Source organism: Vigna umbellata, chromosome 1 (assembly GCF_029865625.1).
Source record: "Vigna umbellata cultivar VRB3 chromosome 1, Vumbellata_1.0, whole genome shotgun sequence".
NCBI lineage: Eukaryota > Viridiplantae > Streptophyta > Magnoliopsida > Fabales > Fabaceae > Vigna > Vigna umbellata.
The window spans coordinates 46,069,569-46,095,235 of record NC_142165.1 but is presented as its reverse complement, the minus strand read 5'-3'; the positions used below and the strand labels follow the sequence as shown (position 1 = coordinate 46,095,235).

Genomic DNA, 25,667 nt, shown 5'->3' with positions numbered 1-25,667 from the left:
CAAACAGCAATGAATTAATTTCTTCATTTAGCTCAGAATCAAAACTGTCGTACATAGCTAACTTTGAAGGGAAAAAGAATTATCCGACAGCCACGCAAGTCGCAGCTCCAGAAGCTCAGGAATTCTCTTCAACAATGAAACAAGAAACATGTCTATACTCCTTCCAACACCTAGTTCACTTCTCTAGGATCTCTGATCTACAGTTTTACATTGTATGTCGCTTTAGACAACTACACTGGCAATGGAATTTCGATGGGGCACCAGGGGGTTGCCTCCTGAAATTCATTCATAATAAACAAAACATCTGTTGTGTTAGGCATAACAAGTTTTGCTGCCAATCACAGAACCTCATGAGCCTTTCCGTAATACCTGTTAATGAACGGAGACTGCAAACACAGATAATGATATTCTATAAATTATAAGTACATGGACAATAAATTTAATCAAGAAATTCAACAACGTTCATTCAAGTTCTGTTCTTCACTCTTATTAACCATGATGAATTGTTAGAGCAATATATTGTACGAAGTACCAAATTCAATGTGAACCAAGCTGATGAGAAGAGGGGAAAAGGAAAAAAGGAACTAAGGATCCACAGAAGCAAAGCACCTAATAGCTCAACGATTTTATAACTCTAATATCGAATAGCCAACTGATTTTTCAAAATATAGTATAGCCAGTATCCTCATACAATCCATCAAAGTTGAAAATGAGAAATTGAATACCTATTTCCAAGAGTGCTTTCTAGGAGATACACACATGTATATATGCACCCCTCAAATACCCGCCACTCTCCCTCAATGTTCCACCATAGGAATTACCAGTTTTCAGAGAATAAGCTAATACTAACAAGACGTTTGCGTCATTAAAAGAAAGGAATGAAATAGTAGCCACGCTGGAGCAATAGCAGCTGTGACTTTAAAACACGAAACAATAAAATTGCCATTGTCCTACAGTGCCACTCCGAACCACTCCACCGCGATAGTAGCTATTACAAGCACTATCGTCTACCTAGAGAGCCCCTTCTTAAAAAAAATATCAGGCCAATAGCCTTCTGCTTTGGTTTAAAGCACATGGTCTTTTTAAAAGAGTTTACCAAACTGATATACACACATTTATGTAGGCAACCCTAAAACGTCCACCATTCTCCCTCAATGGACGCAATTGTTATTAGTCTTAAATTGTCCTCAATTGTTAGGGGTGTTCAGGGGTACAGTAAGGTTGGATAGTGCTTCACTAAACTCAATATCAAACCGATTAAAATAATTTGGGTTAGATATATTATTTTTCTACCTAAACCGAACTCAATACCAAATATAAAAATATCTTCACTTTTCACAACTGGATATTATAAAGAAAATTGAGTGTTAAGTTTATCAGTGGAGTAAAAAACCGACTTCATAAATGACATGGAAGTCTACAATATAAGGCCCATGGATGGGTTCTCCATTAAAGATCTAACATGGAATGTTTGGGCAAGGAGACCAAGGACAAGAAAGGAAGAAAAAATGGTGTTTAATGTGTGATTTTTCTGAATCTTTATTTTTATAAAACATGTGCAAATACCAAATAAAATTCAAAATATATTATATAATGGATGGGTTGGATTCACCACCAAAACCTAATATCCAACCCAATGAACGATGGCTTTGTTGGGATTGGGTTGCATTAGTTTAGGTTTATGGTACCATAAACACCCCTAGCTATACGTATTAATATTATCAATTTTCAGATAATAAACTAAATACCACAAGATCAAATAACACATTCGCAGCTTGAATAGAAATAAAAAAAGAATGTAAATAGTAGAGCTGCTACTTTGAAAAGAGATTAGGCAATTGGCCTCCCGTTTGGCATAATGCCATCTTTTAAAGGCCCGTAAATAATACACATTGTGAAGGCACCCCTCACCCTCAATGTATTAGAAGACTTAAATATTCCAACGTAGGAATTACCCCTTTTCAGAGAACAGGCTAATAACATAAGATCAAATAAGACATTTGCAGCAAAAATAGAAATAAATGTAATAGTAGAGCAGATACTTTGAAATAAGATTAGGCAATGTGCTTCAAAATTGGAGTAAAACCAACGATTTTTTTATAGGGGTTTCCTTAACTTAGAAGTTGAGGATTGAGTACCCTTAACTCATTAATGTTATTCTTTACAGTTTGTATCTTTTTTTTATTAAAAGGAAGATATTTCATGCACTAACCATCTAAAATCCTATTCTTAATGAGTATATGTTTTTAACAAGAGAAAAAAAATAGTATAATGGAATGCTTGAAGACCCACCTTAACATTTGATACATCTGGTGCATCTGGAGATTGAACAGGGTAGAACTTGTAAAATCTCATAGACTCAAATGCAGCTTTAGTTTCCTCACTCATTTCTTCAATGGCCTTTTTCCGAGCCTCCCTTGCCTAAAAGAGGTAAAATAGGTTAAAAATAGAAGAATGTGTAAAGTGAAAAACAGTATGATCGGAACCAACAAACCTCTCTATTAGCCTTCTTTGCTTCACGAACCCTTTCCTTGACAAATTCCTAAAAAAAGTAAAAAGTATCAACCTAACTTCTTACTTAAAAAAACCAAGAAATTATGAGTTAACTAAAGGCCTTGTATAATTTGGTACCTTGAATGCATCCTTTTGATCTTCTAATAACTCCTCCTCCTCAACAAGTTTATCGGTAAACTCCTGTAAAATATAGAATAAATAAGTGTATGAGGCCTTTCTCTATTGTCCTTTGACTTTCCATTTGCCCTTTATTTTTACCCTCTATATATTAGGAGGGAAGTACAATCTAGAAACAGTGAAACGCATACAATCTACATTCCAGAGTCAATATTGTCGAATTCAGTAGCATAGCAACATGCAAAAGTTTAGAGTTTAAACGAGGAACTGTAAAATGACAAACGAAAAAAAACAGAAGTAATTTGGTTTTGGAAAAAAAAAATTCTCTCATTTCAATTTTTCCTTTTCACTTTTAAAATCCTATTTCTTGTTTTCAAATATTTGTATGTGAAACGATTACTGAAGATTTGCATGAGAAACAATGACTTGTTTTCACAATTTCTAACACAAATATTTGAAAACAGAGGGCCAAATAGTATTTCGTAATTAAAATTTAAAAACATATGAAAAAAATATTTTCTAATACCAAATGGTCCCTTAAAATTCCAGCAAAAATAATGTCATGCTTCGGGAAAACTCGGTTATTATAGGATTGTCAGTAGAAAACGAAAAATAACTAAGAATTTGATTTTAAAATTGCAATAGTTAGCTGGGGCTTAATCTGACATGTTCCAAACTACCCATAAGTGAATTTTTACCTCAAGTTCATCTAATTCCCAATCAAATTCACAGAAGACCTGCATAAAAGCAACACATAAGTAAACATATACCAAATAGAAAATTAAAAAGGGTAATAACCTGCCTATCTTTTCATGAAAAAATTATTTAGAAAGGTAATTATATAACCATATCATACAAAAAATATCCCAAACACTACTGATTCACTAGGAAAAGTTGTCTACAATGAATTACCGGCTTTGGCTCGTCAGGAAATATTATAGGAACTTCAGTGCTCTGTTCAAGTTCATCTTCCTTAAATGGCTGATAAAAATCTGCAGAAAGAATACCAGTCAATAACAAATTATCCTAACAGGAACATTAACACTATCTCTTGAAGAATCATTATGCATTGAACAAAATGAAGTATCAATATTTGATCAGCAGAAAAATAGCATTGTCTACAGATCTCCATCATTCTCACTTGTTTAATAAAATTCCATCATCTTCCTCCAATTAAATAGAAGTAGAATAGTATACATAATATGCTAAAAAAACAATTTCAATATTCTAAAACCGGTAGACTTACAAGGCAAGCAGTATTCATATTTTTTTAATCTATCCAACTTCAGGTGTTTTAAAGCAGACCTGCAAAGCAGATTACAACATGGGTAAGATAACTCGTTCATATCAATATAAGCTACATCAAGGTCAATAGGAAGAGATTACATGAGCAAAGATCATAAATAAAAATGACAACTACAACAGTAGATCACTTCATCAAGTTGCCTTCGGATATAAACTGTCAAATACTCAGTTTTCACAAATTAACTTTCTACAGATCCACAAACTCATTTATTTTGGATGACAGAGATGGCCCACGGGTCACCCAACAAAGATCAAAGTAAAGGAAGCAGAGTAAATAAATTTCTAAAATAATTATAATTTAAATGCTACATATTTTGAGAGGACAGTGGACGGAAGGCCTGAAACCAATCTAAATGAAAATTTAGACAGTAAAGAATACTTTACGCAGGTCACCAACAGGAGAGGGTAAAAATAGGAAGAAAAAAAAAAGATGCAAAAAGTTGAAGACTTCTTCATACTACTTGAAAAAACTACAGATTGTATTATGCAGCAGCATGCAGATGCGGGAGGAGAATATGATGCAACCACCAGACAAAATAACTAGAGAAAAGTCAAAGCACAATAACGAGATTAATTGAGCTGGCTACCCTAAAACAGTCAGAATCCATGTTTCTCCAAGAATAGCCCATTTAGAAGATCCGAAACAAGCAGTAGAACACAAAATTAAACAAAAGCAAAAAATAATGAGCTGTACCTTCTCTGGTTGCAGCTCAAGATAAATATTTGGGATTTTATCCTGTCCACTTGGCTATCTCTGTTTAAGACATAAAATTGTACGAAGGTGTTTAGAGATGGCAAAGAAGCAATGTTTCATAAACAGAATCCAAAGAAACCACCAAAAACAAACTAATTGAGATTAATACCGATCCTCCAAGGGAATATATGGAACCCAGTCCATTTTCATCTGCTTCATGGGAATTATCTCTTCAGCCTCTCTTTGGACTGAGTTTATTCCAATTTTATCAGATGGTGGGAAAGGTGATACAACCTGCAGAATGACGTTGAAATACTTTCAAAATTAAAATTAAAATCCAAACATTCAAAACATCAAAAATTGATAAGGTTGCTTCATCACATAAAACGGGCAACAGAGCACATTCAATGAACCTGCACTTCCAAGTAACACCTAAATCATTAAGGATGTTAAAGTCACCAAAGAACCACACCCCAGAAGAAAAGACTCGCAAATCAAAGAAACAAGCAACATAAAATGCATACTGGAAATAAAATGGTAAAATCAAACAGTCTATTTTCCTGAAAAAGCTCAGAAGCAAAAATGATATTGATAAACAAAATCAAGAGTGTTCGTGCTGAGATACATGTAGACAGTGCATTTTAACTACTTACAGCTACTACAGCAGGTACGCAGACAACTTTGCTTTCCCCTTTGAACATGACGAGTTGAGCTGCAGCCAGAAAATCACCGTAAGATGATGAACAACCAAATATTTAAGGGGAAACAGCACACCAAGCAAATCAGTCGCCTTCAAATCAACAAAAAAGAATAAACTCCGCAAGCCACTCACGCTCAGTACAACCAAAGAGGTAAACTTTCTTGTCATACAACACGCCACCCTCTTCAAACGCATTCTGAAAACATACACCAGAAATCACAACACAATCAGCAATTAATCAAATAAATCAGTTCAACTTTACTGAAAAACATATCACTAACGAGAAACCTAATCAGCCCAATCCAACCATACTTCTAGATTTGAGAAATCCCACTTGAATTGATACACGGTATCCAATTGGTCCCACTGCCATTACAACACGAAACGGTCACAAAAAGAAACACGGCACGGTCATAAACGAAGAAAATTCTACAAAATAATTGAACTGACAAACAAACCTCAGTTCCAACGGGGAATGTTTCCTTCCACAAATCTTCCTACAGAATCCAAAATATCAAACCCCCGTTTTCCATCAGTAAAACCAACACAAGGCAAAATAAAATTAAATAAAAAGCTAAAAAGTTATCATAGCCACTTCCAAGCTGAACAGTTAGCTTAACGAACTAAAACTGAAACGAAAACACAAGAAAGAAAAAGCGCCGAAAAAATCGTTTCTTCAGAACAAACAAAACGGTTCGCTTCATCCCATTATTGAGAATGCTCAGTTAAAGAAACGGTCGGAATCGTAATGAAAGCATTGAAACGGTGATGAAGATGAAGTTGTTCACTAACCAAGTTGCGCTTATCTTCGAAGTACTCAGGCTCGGATTGAGGCTTGGAGGTCCTGGCTCGTTTAGCTCGAGGCTTGTTGTCTTCGGCTGCATCCTGTTTGGCTTCTTGCTGCTGTTTCGTCTTCCTCTTAGTCCCCTTCCTCATTGTGCAATGAGTAATCTACGCTGACGCCAAACAAGGAAGAAAGATAAACGAAAGAAGAGAGAGAGAAAGAGAAAGAAAAATAGGGTTTGGGTTTGGATCGTGCGTGCGCAAATAGAGACTATAGAAGGCGCTGGATCCAGATTCAAATGAAGAGACAAGCAGAAAATAAATATAAATCATAAATTAGTGAATAAATATGAGAGATTTTATAGGGAGGGTGTGAGGCGTGAAAACAACGCACACGGCTATTCTTCCTACACCTTTTTATTTTTGTGTTCTATTTTATGTCCTTTTTATTTTTATGTTCTATTTTATGTCCTTTTTATTTTTATGTTCTATTTTAAAGTTTAAGTTTTTTTGTAATAAACTTATTTTAAAGTCGAATATAATAACTTTATTTAAAATATAATTTGCAATGCGAGTCAAACTAACTTAAATAAAAAGAATAGCTTATGATAGTATTTTTAATATGAATTTATAAATCCGATCCTTTGTATAAATCAACCTGCATAAAAATTATAAAGATACATAGATCGACGTAAATAAACGAAACATAAATATTTTTATAGATCTTTGTAAATTAAATAGGTTTTAAAATTATTTTTATAAAAGAATCTTTAGTTTTTCAGTAGAATTTTTGTTTTTATTTGGTACTTTTGTGTGATATTGAATTTAGCAGAAGGTCGTGTGACAAATTCTAATAACACTTGGCAGTGACAATGGTACAATCGAACATCCACTGCATCTAGACAAATTCATAGATCCGTTAAATAACTGTTATTTAAACCTTGAAATAAATTTTAGGGCAAGATTAGTAATTACAATTAATTTTACTTCCTATCTTTTAAAGAATAAAACAATTAAGTTGAATAATTGGTTAATTATTAGCATTACGTATATTTAATAAGAGGTGGATTGTTAAAAGTATTAACACTAGAAAAAAAAATGATATTCATTCTTATTTTATACTAAATAGATATTAAAAAAATTATCTCATCCCGAACAATATATAGTCATATTTATATTTTTTTTTACGATTTTAATATGAATTTTTTTATTTATATAAAAAATAAAAATCATTGTAAAAAGTATAATATTATTAAATATTTAATATTTAAAATTCTGTATTTTTATTTAATCGTTATCAAATATTTTGAAACAAAATTTAACTGTATAAAATTTAAATTAGAAAGTTAAATAACAATAGGAGATTTTATAAAATATTATGCAATTGTATGAAAAATAAGTATCACAACAGTAAAATATCTATTAATTTCGAAAATAGTAACATAATAAATTTTTATTCTCGTTTATTCACTATAAGATATTTTGAAACAAAATTTAATTATATAAATTTTAAATTAAAATATCAAATATAATCAAAGATGAGATAATTGTATAAAAATATTACACAATTATACGTAAATAAAATATTTATTAATTTTGAAATAAAATTAAAAAGATACTTTTAAAAGATTATAAAAATAAATATTTAAATTTATAAATATTTTAACTTTGGTAATTTACTTTAAATTTAAATAAAATATCTTTTTAATATACACTGATAAACATTATAACACATTACCTTCTAACTTAAATAAATTGATAAATAAGTACAAACAAGTCTACATATTACTCTCTCACTTTTTATATTGTTAGCATAACGTTATATGATGTCACAAAGTTAAGTCTGGCTTTGATTACAGGAAGATCTTCATGAAGACTTGCTTTTATATTCAAACTTTTATAATTTAGTATATTGATGTATAGGATGTGGTTTATTGATGTTATGTATTGTTTACCTTAGGTTGCGTTAAAATTTAGTAATCAATTATGACTTTTGATTATAATTAGAAATTATGAGAATTTTTAAGCAAGTTTTTTTTATTGTTGTGCATTCATTAGATGCATAATCAATTATCATAATTGGATAATTGATTATCACAATTGACAATAGATTTTTTGGAGGTATCCTTTACTGAGATTTCTATAAATTAGACTGGGACTCTCATTTTAAAATACGAAAAATAAAATAAGAAATAAGTGTATTTCGGAAAATTTTATCTGCATTATGCAGTGATAAGTGTTCTAGGGTTTGTTGAACCCTTGTGATGTGTCTTTGAGAACTTGGTGTGTTGGCATAGAACGAGAACTTTCACAGGGAGTGTGATTGAGTGTTGTTGTTGTTGGCATAGAGTAAGAACTTTCATAGGGAGTGTGATTGAGTGTTGTTGCTGTTGTTGAGTTAAAAGCCTATCAGTGAAGCATTTAGAGGAGGTGTTCATCCTTTGTGAAGATTCATAGGATGTGTTCATCTCTTGTGGGTTACAGGAGAAGTAACTTTCATCTCTTGGGGTAACAAGAGTAACAGTTTGTTGATTTGTGCTAGTGAAGCATTAATTCTCAGTTGAGATTAACAAATGGATGTAGGATCTGATCCGAACCAGAATAAAAATTACCTGGGCAATTTTCTCTATTCCTTACACTTTGATTTTGTTTAAATTGTTTAAAGTAATTTTTATTTACGAGAAAATTTATTAAAAGAATGATTTGCGATAAGAAACCAATTCACCCCCTTCTTGGTTTGTTGAACGTGTTAACCATTCTGCTGCGCCACTCTGACATATATGAAACAAAACAAAAATGAAAAAAAGTAAGTATAATCGATGAGTTAGTCTTTAACTATTACAAATAAAATGAACCAAACAAGTTTAGGAAGAAAATATAAAAATATTTTAATTTTTCTCTCTTATACATCCATCAAATTTTATTATATATATCCCAGAGTTGCTGCAAAAAATTTGGGAGAATCACATGATCAAGTGATATTTCATTTTCAAAAACTAATATTTCAATTTCAACTCAGAAAAAAAAGAGTTCCTTTGAGTTAATTTTCAAAATAGAATGAAACTTGAAAAATGAATAGAAACAAAATAAATATATGTTGTACTTTCTTCTTTATCTTCATGAAACAAAATAACTGAAAGATAAATATAATTAAGGGTTAAATATGTTTTTAGTCTCTTAACTATCGAGCGTTTTTTGGCTTAGTCCTTCTTCCAAACTTTACTTCATTGTCATCCTTTTCCTTAAGGAAACTATAATATTTAGTCATTCATGACCAACGACGTTAATTTTTTCTTAGGTTGCTAACGATGTGCCACATCGCTTTTCCTTTTGTTGAAACATGACAATCCTTCCTTCATGCATCTTCACGTTAAGGCTTATCTCCTTCCCTTATTCATCTCCATCATGGAGGTCACGATTGGTTCTAAGCGTGATAGGGCTTATCTACGACGGCGGTTTGGGTTTGTTATGTAAGTGCGAATGGGAACCTGAAGATTGAAGCTTCCATGAGAGGGTTCTGAAACGTGATTTAGGGTTGTTGCATCGGATTCTATGGCGGTTGGTGGCGATGGCGGCTTACGCAATAGGATGCTCACGATTGAGTGGTGCTAGTGCTAAAACAAGGAACATTCCACGTGCTTCCTCGCACGGGCACCCTCTAATGGTGCTACAATTGTAGTACCCACTACTGTAGTAGATCCTTAGCCTTGTTCGAATCAGCCTCAACATTCTCAAATTGCTTTTGGTTATGGTGGTGAATCAACTTCTTTGAAATCATATGGTATTAGTAGGGGTGGGAGAAGTTTCAACATCAATCAGAATTCGGCATCTAATGTGGTGGCAGAGAACCATGACTACTACAGTAATTATCCAGTAACTCTTCCTATGAGGGAGGCTATATTTTGGAAATCTAGAGCTTCTTGATGAGGAGGAATTTGAAGAGGTTGCAAAGTCCAAAACATACGATGAAGATGCATCAAATTTAGCAATGGAGTTAAGCCTTTTGGAGGAAAACCTAAAGGCAAATATATTATTGATTAAATTGCCTTCAAAACTGCCTATGGTTATACAATCAACTGAGATTGAAGCCAGAATTGGCCTAGTGTTGTGGCATTTTGTCATGAGAAGTTTTTTGGAGTTTCCTTTATTTGTAACAAAACAATCTTATGAAGTATAATATGGAAACAAATAGCTAATAGGCAGTTGAAAATGAATCTCAAGCATAATTGTTTGCTTCATAATTGGAAGAGTAAAAGAAAGTTTACATGATTAAACGATGAAGGTTAATTGAGAGAAAAGTAACAATTATTATAAGTGTACAATGTTGTAGATAATTTATTGGCTTTAGATATTTTTATGATTAAGGATGGATATTTTATTTAGTTAGAAAAGAATACGTGTCCTTTTGGTTGTGCATGAGAAGCATAGCAGAATCCACTAGCATGGTTTAATAAGCTCAGGGAGTGAAATCAAACGGTGGAAAAAAATAATATGAATTAATTTGGTCTTTTGAAGTAGGAAAGTGAAAACGGGGCTCCAGATCCACTACACCACGTTGGTTAGGATTTCATCAAATTGAAGCTAGGTTTAGGTACCAGATTGCATAGTGTGTCTTACCCACCATGTGATATATATTATGTTTATAGAGAAACCATTGTTATAGGCTTATATAATTCCTCAAAATTAATTTTCAATACCCTTTTATTTGAACAGGTTTTAATTGAGGTGGGACTTTAATTAAAAATACTGTTGTTGTTTTTGTTAGGATTTGAAAATGTCAATGGCAAGCGAATCAAGCTGGGTAGGGAGAAAGTCGGTGAAACATATCGAGGGAATGTCCGATGCTCTATCAACCGTTGTTGATCTTGGTTTCTCCATGTTCCCTCCCCGAACCCAGGTACCATATTGTCTTTGTAAACATTTATAGTTTGAATTTATTGAAAATCATAAAATTATGTAGGTCTTACTAATCTAATGAACCTTACCGATGCTTCTGTAGTTTTTAATAAATATTAACCAGTAGAAGGGTGCTGCTAGCACTCGTCTATTTTTTTCATCCAATGTGAATTCAATCTAAAGCATTGGGGCCAACACAAGCCTTCAAAATGGGGCTCTAAATCCACTGCACCACGAACTTTCTTCTCTTTCTACTGTTGATATTGAACATTTTTCATTCTCCATCTTTCATAACAAACCCAATGTAACCACCTCCACCACTCGTTTCGTACAAGCCCTCGCAAAGATCACCAATCTCAATGAGTGAAGTGGGGTCCTCACCGCGCGTACCAAGCGCTCACCTTCGGGCACTGATTGTCAGAGTTCCCTACCCAGGGGTATGAGAGGGTGTAGCTGACCTTGGAGGGGAAGGTGAAGCAGTGGAAGCCGTAAACCGCACAAAAGTCCTCCACGGTGACGTCCTCAAATGCGAGGATCAGGTAGATCCCATTGCGATGATCGACGAGAAGGTTCTACGATTGGGACCACTTGTCGTATCAGATGCGGTGAATGTTGGTCGAGAAAGACAACACCAACACCATGTGATATTTGAGCTTCACCGACTCCGAGACCCTAGAATCGCTTGGAGGAAAAATGGGTTCGAAGGGGTGAAACTTACGGGTTGAAGAAAGGGACAAAAGCCTCAACATGAAGATGCAGGAAGGAAGGATTAACACATTTCAGAAAAAGGAGAAATGATGTGGCACACCTTGAGAAAAAAATTAACATCGTTGGTTATGGAAGACTAAATATTACCGTTTCCTGAAGAAAAATGATGAAAATGAAACAAAGTTTGAAAAATGGACTAAATCCAAAAACGTTTGATAGTTGATGGACTAAAGACATATTTAACCATATAATTAATGAATTTGTGTTTTATTGTTAAAGGTTAGATGAATCAAACAAGTTAATTTAGAAAATATAAAAATATCTTAATTTTTTCTTCTATACGTCTCACCAGTTATTTATTCTTTATTATATTTTAATAAATGTGCGTGTGTATAAAAGGAATTGCAAAAATTTTGGGAGAGCCACATGATCCTTCTCTCCCTATAATTTAAGAAATTATACACCCTATTTTAAAATTTAAGAAATTAATAACAATTTATAAGCAACCTATTCAGGAAAAATTAAATTGAAAAAGGAAAAAGAAAACAACTCATAATGATAATCAGCTTTCTTTAGTTTTGTTATGTTTTTGTGTTGAAGGATCATCAGATGTAGAATCCTGACCAAGACATTTGAGGAATGCTTTTTTGGCCAAGTTGAAATAATAACAAGGGTGGAGAAAATATAGGGACGAAGTTGAAGCTTCTCCCTCTGCAATCTCTTCTCTCACAATTTCTCTGCTTCCATTGCTTACTATCTCACTTTTAATTCTTGCATTTTCCTGCCAAAAACATTATTATATCATGTCAATTCAATTACTCAGGATATTCATTCAACACTTCTAAAATAACAAACACTACTCAGCAAAAAGGAAAACAAAAAGACATTACTCTGAGTATTCTATGCAGCAACTAATTGAAAAGTGACAAAATAATTTATCAGTTGTCCTTTAGAAAAATGAATGTGCATTATTCAGAATCCTTCAGCATAATCATCTTTATCTTCCATGTTATTCTCAAACAATATAGAAAGTCTTTTGTCAATTTCAAACTCTAGACTGAGTAAATCTAGGAGACAAGTTAACCATGTTGCTATCATAAGAGTTCTTCTTTTCCAGAAAAAAGAACAATTAGAAAAGTCAAATTTAGGATTTCGAAAGAAGTAATAACACTGACTACATACATGCTCTTCCTCAACAGAAAACCAACCAGGTTTGACTGTACAACTTTTGAAGTAATATTAAAGCTTTCAACACCAACCAATAATTAAATGCACACATTATTGGGTGCTGCCAAATTAACAGAGCTAAGTAAATATTGTCGGTGGAATGAAATGAATGAATAGAAACATGGAAGAGTCAATTTTGAACTGGAGTAGGGATACTTTGGTTGGTGGCCTCAAGCAAATGGCAAGAGAACCTTGTTTTCAAGCCATCATAATTTCCCTGCTAGCCAAAATATTGCTTATTTTGACTTTAAAATACATGTTTTGAATATTTTTTCTGAGATGAAAACGTTAATCAGACAAGAGAAACTTGGTACAGGTTTATAGGTGTTGTTGACACTGGTCTTTAGACAAAATTAGAATTTAATCTTGATAGCTTACATTGGCATTCATAAAAAATTCAGTAATTGGAATGTTAAGTAAAAATCCAATTTTAGCGAGAGAACAAGATTAAAAACACTCAGAAAATTACATCTGAAATTTGTCTAAAATCATTGCATTTAGAAGAAAGATAATCAAATTCGGCATTAAGGGGGAGAACGAGGGGTGAGCTGAAAGTTCTCTCTGGGATTTTGATTATCATAATTCAAAACATCAGAACATTTTAGTCAAATCAGTTTCTTGCTTTCTTCTCCTAATTAGAAACAGCTGCTACGTACCAACCTAGAACTTTGTTATCCATGAAACCTAGAATCATATTTGCAAACATGTCACTGATCCACATCAGAGTCCTCCATTTCGAAATTCATAGAACAGTCTAAATACTAAAGGTAATTAAAATCCAACAATGAGAGGAGTATTGAAACAATAAACTCCCAAAAGATCAACAACCTAGATAGATTTATCAGAAGAAAAGACCAACAACAGAAGCCTAATATGAACTTTAACAAACCAACATGAAATTGTCAGAAGACATCAAACAACCTAAGAAAATAAAAACGAAACAAAGCCGGAATCTTAGATTTGTTTCTTTGAGAAGATCTCAGGTTTCACCCTTAGCTTTGTTAGAAAGGTAAAAACATAGAAGAGGTTAGAGGAGCAAGATGACATCTTTATTCGTTGGCAAACATAAGAATCCAAAAGGGTAAAAGAAAAAAGCAAGAAAGGGAAATGGGTGTACCGGGGTGGTCTGAAGACGGTTGGTGACGGCGGTGGAGTGGTAGTTGGAGGGTTGTTGTTGATGTTGTTGAGTGGTGGAGGCAGTGGGAGCAACAGAGGGGTGAGAGGGATCTAAAGCAATGATGGAGAAGCCAAATAGAAGGGCAAGAAGAAGAAGCAAGACCAAAAGTTGAATCCAAATGAGCCATGGGACACTCAAAGTCTCTATAGTCAGCCCCTCTCCAAAATCCAACATAGTAGATTAGATATAAAAGAAGTTAGAGAGAGAGAGTGTGTGTCCCTGTTTTTTTAGAATCAGCAAAAATGTTTTGATTTGTTGGAGTTTAAAACCATATGAGAGCAGACACGGATGCTACAAATTAGAAAAGCTAGGGGCATTGATCCTCTACGGGGACAGTTTCGCTCTTTCACTCTACTTCAAAAGTAATAGCCGTAAGATCAAATTCACCGATCACGATTCAAAATCAAGCGAACAACTCACAAGCCGAAAACTTTCATCACACATCCCTAGACAATAATTCCTATCGGCGTAATAGGTATATTAAGAGTGCGGCTTAACAATATCCTCTTATCATAGAATAAATCTAAGACCTTAGGCTTCATTCCTTTTATAATTAAATTTCACTTCAGTTATTATTTATTATCAGTTATTATTTGTTATGTTGTTACTATTTATCTTATTATTTTTTAGATAATTATTAGTCTAATAAAAACATAAATTACAGTTGATATTATCTTTAAATATAATAACAACTCTTAAGAACCTATGATAAATAATTATTTTCACATAAAAGATCCAAAAACTTTTAGGATATTGTCACAGTTCAAATTATATAATTATATCTCATCATCAAATAATAGTAAGAATAGAAAAATATAGATATAAATTGACCTAAAAGAAAAAAATGTCAACATTTAAATAAACTTAAACGCAACTACTTTGAATTTTAAATATAATAATCGTAGTACTATGTTCGTTCGTTCGTTTGTTGAGTCTTGCTTTAAAATTTACTATCATTCATTTTCTTTTACTATACTATTATTTTTTATTCTGCAAAGAATGCTTGGTGGGAGGAAAATTTTGTACACCTAAGAATTAGAAATATTAGATATTATGATTTATATTAATGATTAGATTTTATTTTGTTGGTGAACAATATTTCTAAAAATGTTCGCCAAAATCATTCTTTTTCTATCATGTTAATTGATTCGATAAAAGTAAATGAACTATGTTTTCTATAAGAGATTCTTTTTTTACTCGGGAAAGTTAGTTTCCCACCACTCCACATGGAAATCTTTGTGTGAAACTTATAAAAACATTTTTTGACAATTTTGAAGGTAACTGGAACTAAAAAAAATTAAAATATTTTTATGCTATTAAAACAATTTTTAGACATTGGAAAGACGGTTGTGTATTCCATCAATATTATAAGGATTCTTTTAGAGAAAAAGAATCTAACGGTATCCAATTGAGGTTTAAAAGATATTTCATATTTAAAATTATATATTTTTTTAATTAAAGAAGAAGTGAGATAGTTTACTAGAACAAAATAATCTTTCGAGATTAGTTTTGATAGAAAATGTTCACTAAGTATTGGAGTGATATTAAAGAAAAAATAATAACTAAGTTAAAAAATGTTTTTATATAAAAAAAAATTGGTTGTGAAATTCTTTATGATAAGTTATTATTGATCAAACTTTCTTATAATAAGCTAGTAAATAATTCATTAAACTTTTCATATATATATATATATATATATATATATACTTTTAATAATTAAAACTTAAATTATTGATATTCATATTTTAATTTGAGATGTTATTTTATATTTATATTCTTCAAACAATTATAACCATTCAAATTTTTTCATGTTAATAAATTAAAGTTAATTATATATAATATAATTTCATTTTTAAATATAGCTAATAATAGATCCACATGGGAGCCAATATCCTTTGCAGCCTTTATCAAATTATCTTGTGCGTGTCATTTGTTTGACTTGAAATCTGATAATCTGACGGCTGTTATTTAGGCTGGAGAGGGTATGAGAGAAATAAATAGTGTAGAAGATCTGAATCACCGTGGTACTCGTGAATGTGAGGGCATGAATCAGAATAGTTATTCCAACGACTGAATCCACTCTTTATAAAATTTGTTTCACCTTTTTCTTTTCACCAGTAATGTATGTATTTTAACACCTCGCTCTTATAAGTGGGAAATATGTGCGGTTAATATTAATTTTATATTATAATAAAACTTTATAATTGTTGAGTTTTTCATTAGAGAAATGCTAGATAGATTAAGCATAATGTTTCATTAACATTCCATATAAAAAATTCAACGTAAAAAAAATTAATCCAAAATCTTATGATAACAAATGTGTGAGCCTCTTTTGGTATAATAAATACTTTTGCGACTCATTTGTGACCAAAATCATATAAAGAACTCCAATGAGTTATTTATGAATAATATTAGATAGTGATACTCAAATTAAGAAAACAAAAAACTAGTTTTGCAATATATTTTCTTTATAGAAATATGTATATTCCTTCTACTAAACTTTAGTCTTGTTTTAATCATGTTTAATAAACGAGTAATGATATCATGATACACTTTTACATTCATTTGACACATGTTACAAGGATAAAATGGTAAAAAAGTGTAAACTTTTGTATTGTTTCAAGAAAAAAAAAATAAAAAGCAAGTAAGGATAGTGTCAAATGAATGTAAATATTTAGGTGTGTCAAAGAATCTCTACTCTTAATAAACACTCTAAAAATTATCAAAATCTACACCCAAACGTGTACTACTGTGTACAACTACGCTTAATATTGTACTAATGTTAAAAACTTACTCCATCAAAAGTTTATAAAATAATTTCACACACATGGCTTATTACCCACATAAAAAAGTTCCATATCAAAAAAACATCTTAGCGTTTTTTTAGTATTTTCATTCAAAATTTATATTATCCTTTTTCTATGTATTTAGTGGAGTCACAACATAAAATCACAACAAAACATTTTAACATGTTAAAGATAAACTAATTAAATAAAATTATCAACAATGAAATAATAATTATATTTCAATTACATCTAAACACATACATAAATAATAAAGTAGGGGTGATAAAACGGGTTAAGCCGTTATGTTTAAGCTCTACTCAATATTGGTATGCTAAAAACGGGTCAGGCTGAACTGACCTGCTTGTTTTTTTTGTTATCGAAAATCTAATATCATACAAAAACGGATTGAAATTTTTTATTTTTTATATGAAAACAAGTCAATGTCGGGCTGTCAAATTATCGAATCGATGTCTAACTGCAAAACCTAATTGAGTTTCTTCAATTAAACATAAACAATGGAAACATTGAAAATGGCAAAGAGCAAGACAGACTGGTCTGGAGATGAGAGGAGAACAATGGAGATGAACTCAAACTGTGTTAGTGTAATGAAGTTAGGCAGTAGGTTGGCCTGTCAGACAAGGCGGGCTAGCCTGTCGTGCTATCGGGCGTGGCGGGCTAGTTGATTTGGATTCCCAAGTTGAAAATGCTCTCCTGACCTGCCTTTTTTGACCGGGCTAGTGGGCTGGCCAGTCGGGCTTGACCCTTTTTTCCATCCCTACAATAAACTCATGTACAACAAAGAGTAATGTTACAAGATTCCACAAATGACAAATGTCTTCAAATAGATTCATGTTGAAGTTTATTCTACCAAAAGCTACCCTAGACTCAATTTAAGACCTTTATCAATGATGGACTAAAGAGTTAGGGATTTTGGTCAATTCATGTATTGACATCCTTTATGCTACAACAAGTCTCAAGTGTACAAAGAATTTCTCTCAACTTTTCATAACTTGGAGCCTTGATTTATGTGACTTAAAACTATTTGTGAAGTAAAGGGATATATAGTTTATCACATGCTCCTTTACTTAATACTTATAAATTAGACACAAGGTCAACATGTCATCCTTAATGTTGTGTTTACTTTGAAGGAATGATTTGGGAGAGAGTGAGTGGATGAATTTGAGGAAATTTGAAGGTGAATTAATTGTTGTTTATTTGAGTGAATTTGGAGGAAAGTGAGAGTGAATTTTTAGAAGTAAAGTTTCTGAGAATTAGTGTAGGATTTAACCGATGTCATATATTAAAAAAATATTTTAATTGGTACTGAAGATTACAAAAATGTCTCTAATATAAAATGATAATTGTTAATGTTATATTTAATTGTAAAAATGTTTACAAAGAGAAAAAAAATTAAAATTAATTTAAAAAGTGTACAAAAATTGTAATTTAGTAAAATGAAATATATATTTTTATTTTAAAAATCTATATATATCATTCTTCAATACAATACAAGGTTCATAAATTATTTTGACATTCACATAAAATGCTTTGCAATCTGCATGACAAATAACAAAGGAAACGTGGTTGTATTGTCATCTAGTATATGGTTAGATAATATTAAAGCACTTGGGCCATATATAACAGCACACTCTTACCAAACTTTGTTGTTAGCAAAATACATGTTATTTACATAGTCATCCAACAACACTGGGAAGTTGGAACCGAATAAGCCACCGCGGAACCAAATACAACCACAGACCATGGTGAACGAAAGGCTGGAACCGAATACAAAGGTAACCAGAACCGAATACAAGCACTTTTCATATCTCCAATATGTAGTGGAACTGAATACAACTTGTTGTTCAATTCCTTCTACGCGTTGGAACAGGATACAAAAGCTCTGGAACCAAATACAAGAGCTTTGGACGAACCAAAATCACGCTTCTTCAACCCCTGCTTCAACCTTTCTTCTTCATGTTCTCTATCTTCAACATATGTTCATGGCAACAACCACATATGTACGAAGGGAAAAGATGACTTTCACTCTCAATTCACACCAAATCGCACCGTATTAGCGAGTGATAAAAAAAACGTCCATCTCGCAAATCCACTTGATTTTGTCTTCGCAAATCCCCTAAAACGAATACAAAAGATCTCTCAAATCAGTCTTCGCTTTTCGTCTTAAATAGTATAATTTGTTCAAGTAAACAGAGTGTAAGTGCGAGACTAAAATAAAATATGATTCATTCATATCATATGAAATTGATATACAAAGCAAATTTCATAGTTATATTCATATGTGTTTATATGTATATTATCGTTACACAAGAACTAAGCATAAAAGTTGATAATTATATTCATATTACTATCTTTTAAGACTATTATTTGCAACTTTGACATAAATGACAAAGTCTTGCACACTCTACCACTAAGACGAAGAGCCCAAGACATTGGTTTCCAAGTGTCTAAAGATCTTTACAAAATTTCCCCATAAGAGCTAGTGAACATTTTTATTGTACATGAATAGGTTTTATTAGGAGACAAAAATAAAACTAAGAGTGTGTTCCGCTTGCTATCCAATAGAGAAGGGATTCCATTTTCCACAATATCTAGTAAAAGCATGTTCATTACTTCCAAGCAAGCAAGCATTTTCAACTTTCATATAGATCGTATTTCTCACCTTTGAACATGAGGTAGATGATTTACTTCTTGACTTTTTCCTTCCATTGAGTTTACTGGAACAAACCTCTTATCGTTGTAAAGAATTCATGTAGATGCAGACTTTGATATCACTTGTTGGTGTAGATGACTATAGAAATGGGGATTGAATATAACATATTAGGCACTTAATAAATTGAAATACCTAAGAACAAACATATCAATCATAAAAGAAAGTTTTATACTAGTTTCATCAAATTTATTAGCTATGTCCATTCCTCTTTTAAAAGCTATATTTAAGAGGTTACACTAATAAATTAAAATTGATTACAAAATAAATACACAAAACTCTCTTCTAGGTTACGAGTTTCAACTTCTCTAAGTAAATACTATCTCTCTGAATACAACTTTTTTAATCTACACCTAAGACTAATAACTCATTGAAATACTCTTAAAGACAAAGAAAGCAGATAAAGTTCACGTAGATAAACTTTAGAATATAAATAATATTACAATGACGTATCACTCTCATTTTTCTACTTCAGAATGAAAATAATATTGCAATGACTTATCACTCTATTTTTTTACAAATTAGACTATAAGAATTGACGTCATAAACACAATACTTTAACTTTGATCATGTGTTGTTATCGTAGAAGTGTTATTTTTATTATTTGAAAAAAATGATAAAAATTTATTTTTATTATAATATTATTTATTATTTGACTATTTATTGTTAATACATTGAATATTTATTGTTATTGTATTAACAGATATATTAAAAGAAAATCTTATTATTGGTTAAAGCTGTTTTAACATACAATAAATTTAAAAGACACCATATACTCGAACATGTAAGACTCTTTTGAGCTTTTTACACTTTTCAGATTAATTATTTTGTGAAAACTGTAAAAACCAAGCCATCTATTTCACGTGCTTTCATTTCCCATCACACTCTCCTCACACTACACATTAATCTAACTAAATAATATCATAAACGAGAGTATACTCACAATTAAACTTTTTTTAAACAACCAAATAATAACCATATCTTAATATTAAAATATTGAATTGAGATATTCAATTATGATTTAATAGAAAATTAATAAAATAAATTGTAGAATGGTTGTATAAAAATAGTTAGGTTGTGAAAGGGTGACAACTCTGTCATAAATTCGTATATGGGTTTTTATCATTGCAAAATTGCATGGTAGGTGTTTGCTTAAAGTCCATAGATTAAAGTTGGAAAGAGTGGGTTTCTATTATGATTTAATAGAAAATTATGCTTGTGAAATTATGCAGAGAATGAAAGAAAAAAAGGGCCCACTCAGAAATTCTGACTCTCCAGGCGGCTACGTATTCTAATTGATCCCGCAACCAATCATTCCTTTCCACGACCCCACGCTCTTGTCTTGTCCTCATATTTGAAAACCACGTTAACGAACCAGACCAGTGAATCGACACGTAACCGTCTAAATTTCTTGCTCCTAGCCTCAAATTTTTCTCCTGCACTTTACTTCCTTTCCCATATTCAATTCTTCAACTCTGCAAAATCTCTCTCTCTCTTTCTATGGCATCTGCTGCTACTACGCGTGTGACTCACTGTGAGCTGCGGCCAGCGAGACCGGCGGTTCGGGGAAGAGAACCGGGCGGTCCGGTTCAGGTGACGATCCCCAAACCGAAAGCGGTGGAGGCAGAAGGCACGAACGCGAACATCGTCTTGCAGCCACGGTTGTGTACTCTGAGATCGTACGGTTCGGATCGATTTGGTGTCATCAAGACTCCCAGGGACGGTGGCGACGACGTCTCACCCTTCTTCGCCGCGCTTTCTGACTACATCGAGAGCTCTAAGAAGAGTCAAGATTTTGAGATCATCTCAGGTCGTCTGGCAATGGTATATATACTTAGCACACAAGCTTTTTATCTTTCAATTTTTCATGCATCTGAAAAAAACAAAAAATTGTTTTCAATTTTGTTGAGAGTGGGATTTGAACCCACGCCCTTTCGGACCAGAACCTTAATCTGGCGCCTTAGACCAACTCGGCCATCTCAACTAATGATGATTATTTCAATAACATATAAATAATTTTAAACTTATTTGTTAATATGATATGTTGGGTTTGGTGCAGATGGTGTTTGCAGGAACAGTGGCAATGGAAGTGGTGACAGGAAACTCTGTGTTCAGAAAGATGGACATTGAAGGAATAACTGAAGCGGGTGGGGTGTGTTTGGGTGCTGTAACTTCTGCAGCCCTCTTTGCATGGTTCTCCAGTGCCCGAAACAGAGTCGGTCGAATCTTCTCTGTCAGCTGCAACGCATTCATCGACTCCGTCATTGACCAAATCGTCGATGGTCTCTTCTATGAAGGGGACCCTACTGATTGGCCTGATCAACCCTGATCAAATATTTTCATTCTTACAATTTTACACATTTAATGTGTCTCCAAATCATAGACACAGTTAGAGGAACATGTAATTCTAGTATCTAGAACTATTATATTATATATATATATATATATATATATATATATATATATATATATATAGAGAGAGAGAGAGAGAGAGAGAGAGAGAAGAATAGCGTAAGTACTGGAAATAAATGATGCTGAAATATGTAAACTAGTATTTCTTAAGCATAGATAGACAATGAAATGAAATGTGGTTTTATTAGCATCGGGTATATATATCATTCAAAACCTCTGATGTGTGTCAAAAAGAAATGGGAAGTTGAATGCACGATTATTATGAATAAGAAACAGCTTAAAATTGTAATTTGCAATTCACGAATTTTGTTTACACTATAGACTGATGTATCCGCTCAGAAACCGTATAACGTCGAACTATGCTGCATTTTCAATTGTCTGAATGCACTCCAATACGTTTGCCTTCTTTGCCATTGCTTCCATCAAGGCTTCATGAAGCACCTTGTTGTTTTTCAAGAGGGAAGCAGCAAACAGAACCTGCAAAACATGAGTTTTAGCATAAAATGCACAATTTCTGGGTACATGTATTCTTAAAAATGAACAAACTGCAAATATATATGTTAATAGAAAACATACAGCCCATCTTGTGAGATTTTGTTGCTGATCTTTGCTGAGGGGTGGCTTGGTTCTGTTAATAAATCTCTGCAAGGATAATATTTCTTCTCAGTACTATTATTAGTATAATATCACATGTCACAAAATAATAGAGATTTCTAACCTGTAGAGTGAAAAGATCAGCAGATTGACCAACCACCTTGTCATATGTTAAACCTTCTGCTGCCAGTCCAGCCATTGATACAACAGCTAATCTGATATGAACAAAGGGAAATTACAACTCTCAATTTCTTCAAGCGGTTACTGACTTTTTTTCTTAAACATTGTGTAAGAGCAATTAAATAAGTACCTATCTAGCTCTTTAGAATCAAGCTGACCGCTATAGATAAGCTTTTCAAGCCTCTCATCAATGAGATTGACATGTTCTTTCCCAATATCCAGTGAATAGTCCAAAATGGGTAAGCCAAGGAGATAAGCAACTAGAATGAAACAGAATATGAGTTAGAGCAAAGTCACAGTCTCATGCTATGTGCATTCATATCAGCCAAAAAAAGAGAAGGGTAATACTCAAAAAGTGAGCTGCTTCATGTCTGGTAATCCTCTCTTGATAATCAGGAAAAAACGATGAGAAGCTGCTAATAGCAGCTTGGAGAAGCCTACACTAGCAACTTACAGCATTAGTGTAAAGCAAATTAATACTAAAGATGGGTAGCCATTGCTACTTGTAAACACAATTCTTAATTTATTTCTTACCCTGGTGATATGCTACCCACAGCCAGAACCACTAAGGAAATACTCCCAATCAAGTATGGAACAAAAAAACCCCAGTCCTACAAGATTCACCATACATGATCAGAGATAGAAACAAAACTCAAATTACGTGGTTGAGTGAAAGGAACGTAATAAGATGAAAATTATCAGAAAAAAGTATTTTCATCCAAAAATTTTCCATTCGCACGTCTCAACCAAACACAACCATAAGCTTTTCTTAAATACACAAGGTCGTAAAACTAAATGCATGAGTATGTCAACTTATAACAATAAGCCATTTTTATTTGCAAACCACCAAAAAGCATTAATAGAGTCTTAAGAATCACTAATGAAGTAGAATGCATTTTCTTTGTTCTTCTTATAAATCACATTTTAAAAGAAATTGATATTTTTGTAAAACATTTTTATAATTCTGTATAATCTTAGATTTGCTTACCTTATTTACTCACATTGGGTATTTGTATTAGTGAATAATGAAAGGAGAATTTTAAAGTTATTATTAACAATGAAAGCTAATTTAGCACATGAGTAATTTTGTTGTTGTAAATATAGGATTATTAAGACTAAAATATTCTTAATGTCTATTTTTTTTTTAAAAAAAAGTCTGTTTATTTTAGTATATTTTTAATTTCTCATTTTAATGTTTGATGGTAAGATAGAACTAACATAGATAATGTAATTAATGTGATTCCTATCAATAATTATTTTGTAGTTTAAGTATTTTAAAATGTATTAATCAGTCTCTTACTGATTAGGTTAAAATTGTCTTACATTAATTACAGTGCGTAGGAAAGTAAATAATTGCTTAATGTTCCACATTGGTTGCTAAAGCTTTATACAATATCATTAAACAGACATACAGAGCAAAACAGAAATGTGTTATTGATACCCCGGGAAGCTGCCCAGCCAGAACAGCAAAAAATCCTGTTGTTCCAACCACAGTGAAAAGAAAAGCTGCCTGCATCATGAGACATTTTTGTTTGCTTAAGAATGCCACAACTGACATCAAACATATGTCATGTTTTCAAGATGGAAAGTCTGTGATCAGAAACAACCAGTTTCCACATTTTCAAGTATGAGATATTTGCATATTACAGATTAAAAAAAACACTGCTCGTTGCATTTGATACTAAAAAATAAAGGTACTCTGAAAACTCACATCGTTTCTAACACTAGGAATTGCAAGGTTCTCTGCGTTTTTTATTCCTAGGCTTGTCAGCTCTCGCAGTGATGTCTGGTACACAAAAATTGAAGGGTGAAAAGTTGTATGAGGGATGAATTAGCTTACATATGAATGAGCACTGGAAGCACTTATGGGTGCTATGGCTATGTCCAGAATGGTTGGTGAGAGCTTAATGTTTAGTTGTCACTTTGCCATGTTTGTAATTGGAGACTGACCGTACGACGTGAAACATATGGCTGAGAACTCCATTTCTTTGCCCAACCAACTTCACCTAGCTGATTCAGTGCCTCTTTAACAGAATCACTGTCTTTCTGCACAAACAAGCACACATCTCTTAGGGAGATATGAATAATATTTTATTGCAGTGTTCTACAACATTGTTCAGCTGGTATCTAGCAATTAACAAACATAGCTATTTTGGTAGTTGTTACCCTTTGGAGTGAAAATCATTATAGATATTTGGTGGTAAACAAAGACCTTGGAAATGGCAGATTGGAGTGTGTTGAGGTCGACCCCAGGGGCAGCAGAGGAAGCTCTTGTCCATTTTGGAAGGTTGATCTTGAAACATCTTCGATGTTGATAATGGTAATAATAGGGTTTGGGAAGAAGGGGTGAGTAAGCCATGGTTGTCTCCCACATTATCCCTTTGCTATCTACTCTGTTTGCTTATTGGAGGGTGTAGTTTGCTGCAGATAAGTTAGTTGGTAGGACCAAATAACAAATAAAACAAAAAAAATATACATTTTATGTTGAGAGTGGGATTTGAACCCACGCCCTTTCGGACCAGAACCTTAATCTGGCGCCTTAGACCAACTCGGCCATCTCAACTTTGATGTCTGTAATGCAATAATCTTTATAGATAAACTATTAAATATGTGCATTTCAAGATTTCCATATAAAGAGATACCCTGGCATTCGATCAAGATCTTATTTTACAGCATAATTGTGTCTGTACAGGATATATGTCCAAATGAAGAGATAATACATTATCATTAGTATTATCGAGTTTCAGTTAAATATCAAAGGATTCTAATAACCTACTTTGAATAAAACCTTATTACCCTAAGAGGCCGGTCAAATGATGCCGGTAGAATGTTGTATCTCATGAATG

General features: G+C 32.6%; 4 protein-coding genes and 2 non-coding genes across 7 annotated transcripts; 1 reads left to right on the top strand and 5 right to left on the bottom strand.

Annotated features, from left to right (window-relative positions):
* Positions 1-6: 6 nt before the first annotated feature.
* LOC124826304 (protein HEAT INTOLERANT 4-like) lies at positions 7-6,442 on the bottom strand. Its single transcript, XM_047299099.2, has 14 exons — positions 6,123-6,442; positions 5,789-5,827; positions 5,643-5,696; positions 5,463-5,526; positions 5,284-5,342; positions 4,800-4,924; positions 4,631-4,690; positions 3,878-3,936; positions 3,544-3,623; positions 3,330-3,368; positions 2,632-2,694; positions 2,495-2,542; positions 2,293-2,421; positions 7-386 (listed from the first exon to the last, which is right to left on the bottom strand). Exons 1-14 carry the CDS (start codon positions 6,264-6,266, stop codon positions 339-341), a joined length of 1,011 nt encoding a protein of 336 aa, XP_047155055.1. The 5' UTR covers positions 6,267-6,442; the 3' UTR covers positions 7-338.
* Positions 6,443-12,270: 5,828 nt separating this feature from the next.
* On the bottom strand, positions 12,271-14,370 carry LOC124826303 (uncharacterized). The gene is made up of 2 exons (XM_047299098.2): positions 14,062-14,370; positions 12,271-12,498 (listed from the first exon to the last, which is right to left on the bottom strand). Exons 1-2 carry the CDS (start codon positions 14,293-14,295, stop codon positions 12,280-12,282), a joined length of 453 nt encoding a protein of 150 aa, XP_047155054.1. The 5' UTR covers positions 14,296-14,370; the 3' UTR covers positions 12,271-12,279.
* A 6,641-nt stretch (positions 14,371-21,011) lies between these two features.
* Positions 21,012-22,244, top strand: SEP2 (stress enhanced protein 2). The gene is made up of 2 exons (XM_047299097.2): positions 21,012-21,459; positions 21,695-22,244. Exons 1-2 carry the CDS (start codon positions 21,136-21,138, stop codon positions 21,962-21,964), a joined length of 594 nt encoding a protein of 197 aa, XP_047155053.1. The 5' UTR covers positions 21,012-21,135; the 3' UTR covers positions 21,965-22,244.
* Positions 21,539-21,619, bottom strand: TRNAL-AAG (transfer RNA leucine (anticodon AAG)). The gene has a single exon. It is a non-coding gene; the product is annotated as a tRNA-Leu (tRNA).
* LOC124826300 (uncharacterized) lies at positions 22,207-25,238 on the bottom strand. 2 transcript variants are annotated; one of them, XM_047299094.2, is made up of 10 exons: positions 25,034-25,238; positions 24,772-24,867; positions 24,533-24,607; positions 24,263-24,331; positions 23,356-23,432; positions 23,170-23,258; positions 22,952-23,081; positions 22,766-22,856; positions 22,624-22,689; positions 22,207-22,524 (listed from the first exon to the last, which is right to left on the bottom strand). In XM_047299094.2, the coding sequence occupies exons 1-10, from the start codon at positions 25,193-25,195 to the stop codon at positions 22,405-22,407; spliced, it is 975 nt and encodes a 324-aa protein (XP_047155050.1). In that variant the 5' UTR covers positions 25,196-25,238; the 3' UTR covers positions 22,207-22,404. The 2 variants fall into 2 exon arrangements, with proteins under 2 accessions (XP_047155050.1, XP_087959496.1); XM_088103370.1 differs by lacking the exon at positions 24,263-24,331.
* A 65-nt stretch (positions 25,239-25,303) lies between these two features.
* TRNAL-AAG (transfer RNA leucine (anticodon AAG)) lies at positions 25,304-25,384 on the bottom strand. Its single transcript has one exon. It is a non-coding gene; the product is annotated as a tRNA-Leu (tRNA).
* Between the last annotated feature and the right edge of the window lie 283 nt (positions 25,385-25,667).

Coding starts and splice junctions, on each gene's coding strand:
- LOC124826304 (XM_047299099.2), bottom strand. CDS start 6,266: ATGAGGAAGGGGACTAAGAGGAAGACGAAACAGCAGCAAGAAGCCAAA. Junction 5,697..5,788: donor CATTCCCCGTTGGAACTGAG/GTTTGTTTGTCA, acceptor TTGTAATGGCAG/TGGGACCAATTGGATACCGT. Junction 4,691..4,799: donor TATATTCCCTTGGAGGATCG/GTATTAATCTCA, acceptor TGTCTTAAACAG/AGATAGCCAAGTGGACAGGA.
- SEP2 (XM_047299097.2), top strand. CDS start 21,136: ATGGCATCTGCTGCTACTACGCGTGTGACTCACTGTGAGCTGCGGCCA. Junction 21,460..21,694: donor TCTCAGGTCGTCTGGCAATG/GTATATATACTT, acceptor GGTTTGGTGCAG/ATGGTGTTTGCAGGAACAGT.
- LOC124826303 (XM_047299098.2), bottom strand. CDS start 14,295: ATGTTGGATTTTGGAGAGGGGCTGACTATAGAGACTTTGAGTGTCCCA. Junction 12,499..14,061: donor ACCGTCTTCAGACCACCCCG/GTACACCCATTT, acceptor TGTTTTTGGCAG/GAAAATGCAAGAATTAAAAG.
- LOC124826300 (XM_047299094.2), bottom strand. CDS start 25,195: ATGTGGGAGACAACCATGGCTTACTCACCCCTTCTTCCCAAACCCTAT. Junction 24,608..24,771: donor CATATGTTTCACGTCGTACG/GTCAGTCTCCAA, acceptor TTTGTGTACCAG/ACATCACTGCGAGAGCTGAC. Junction 23,433..24,262: donor TGGCTGGGCAGCTTCCCGGG/GTATCAATAACA, acceptor TGAATCTTGTAG/GACTGGGGTTTTTTTGTTCC.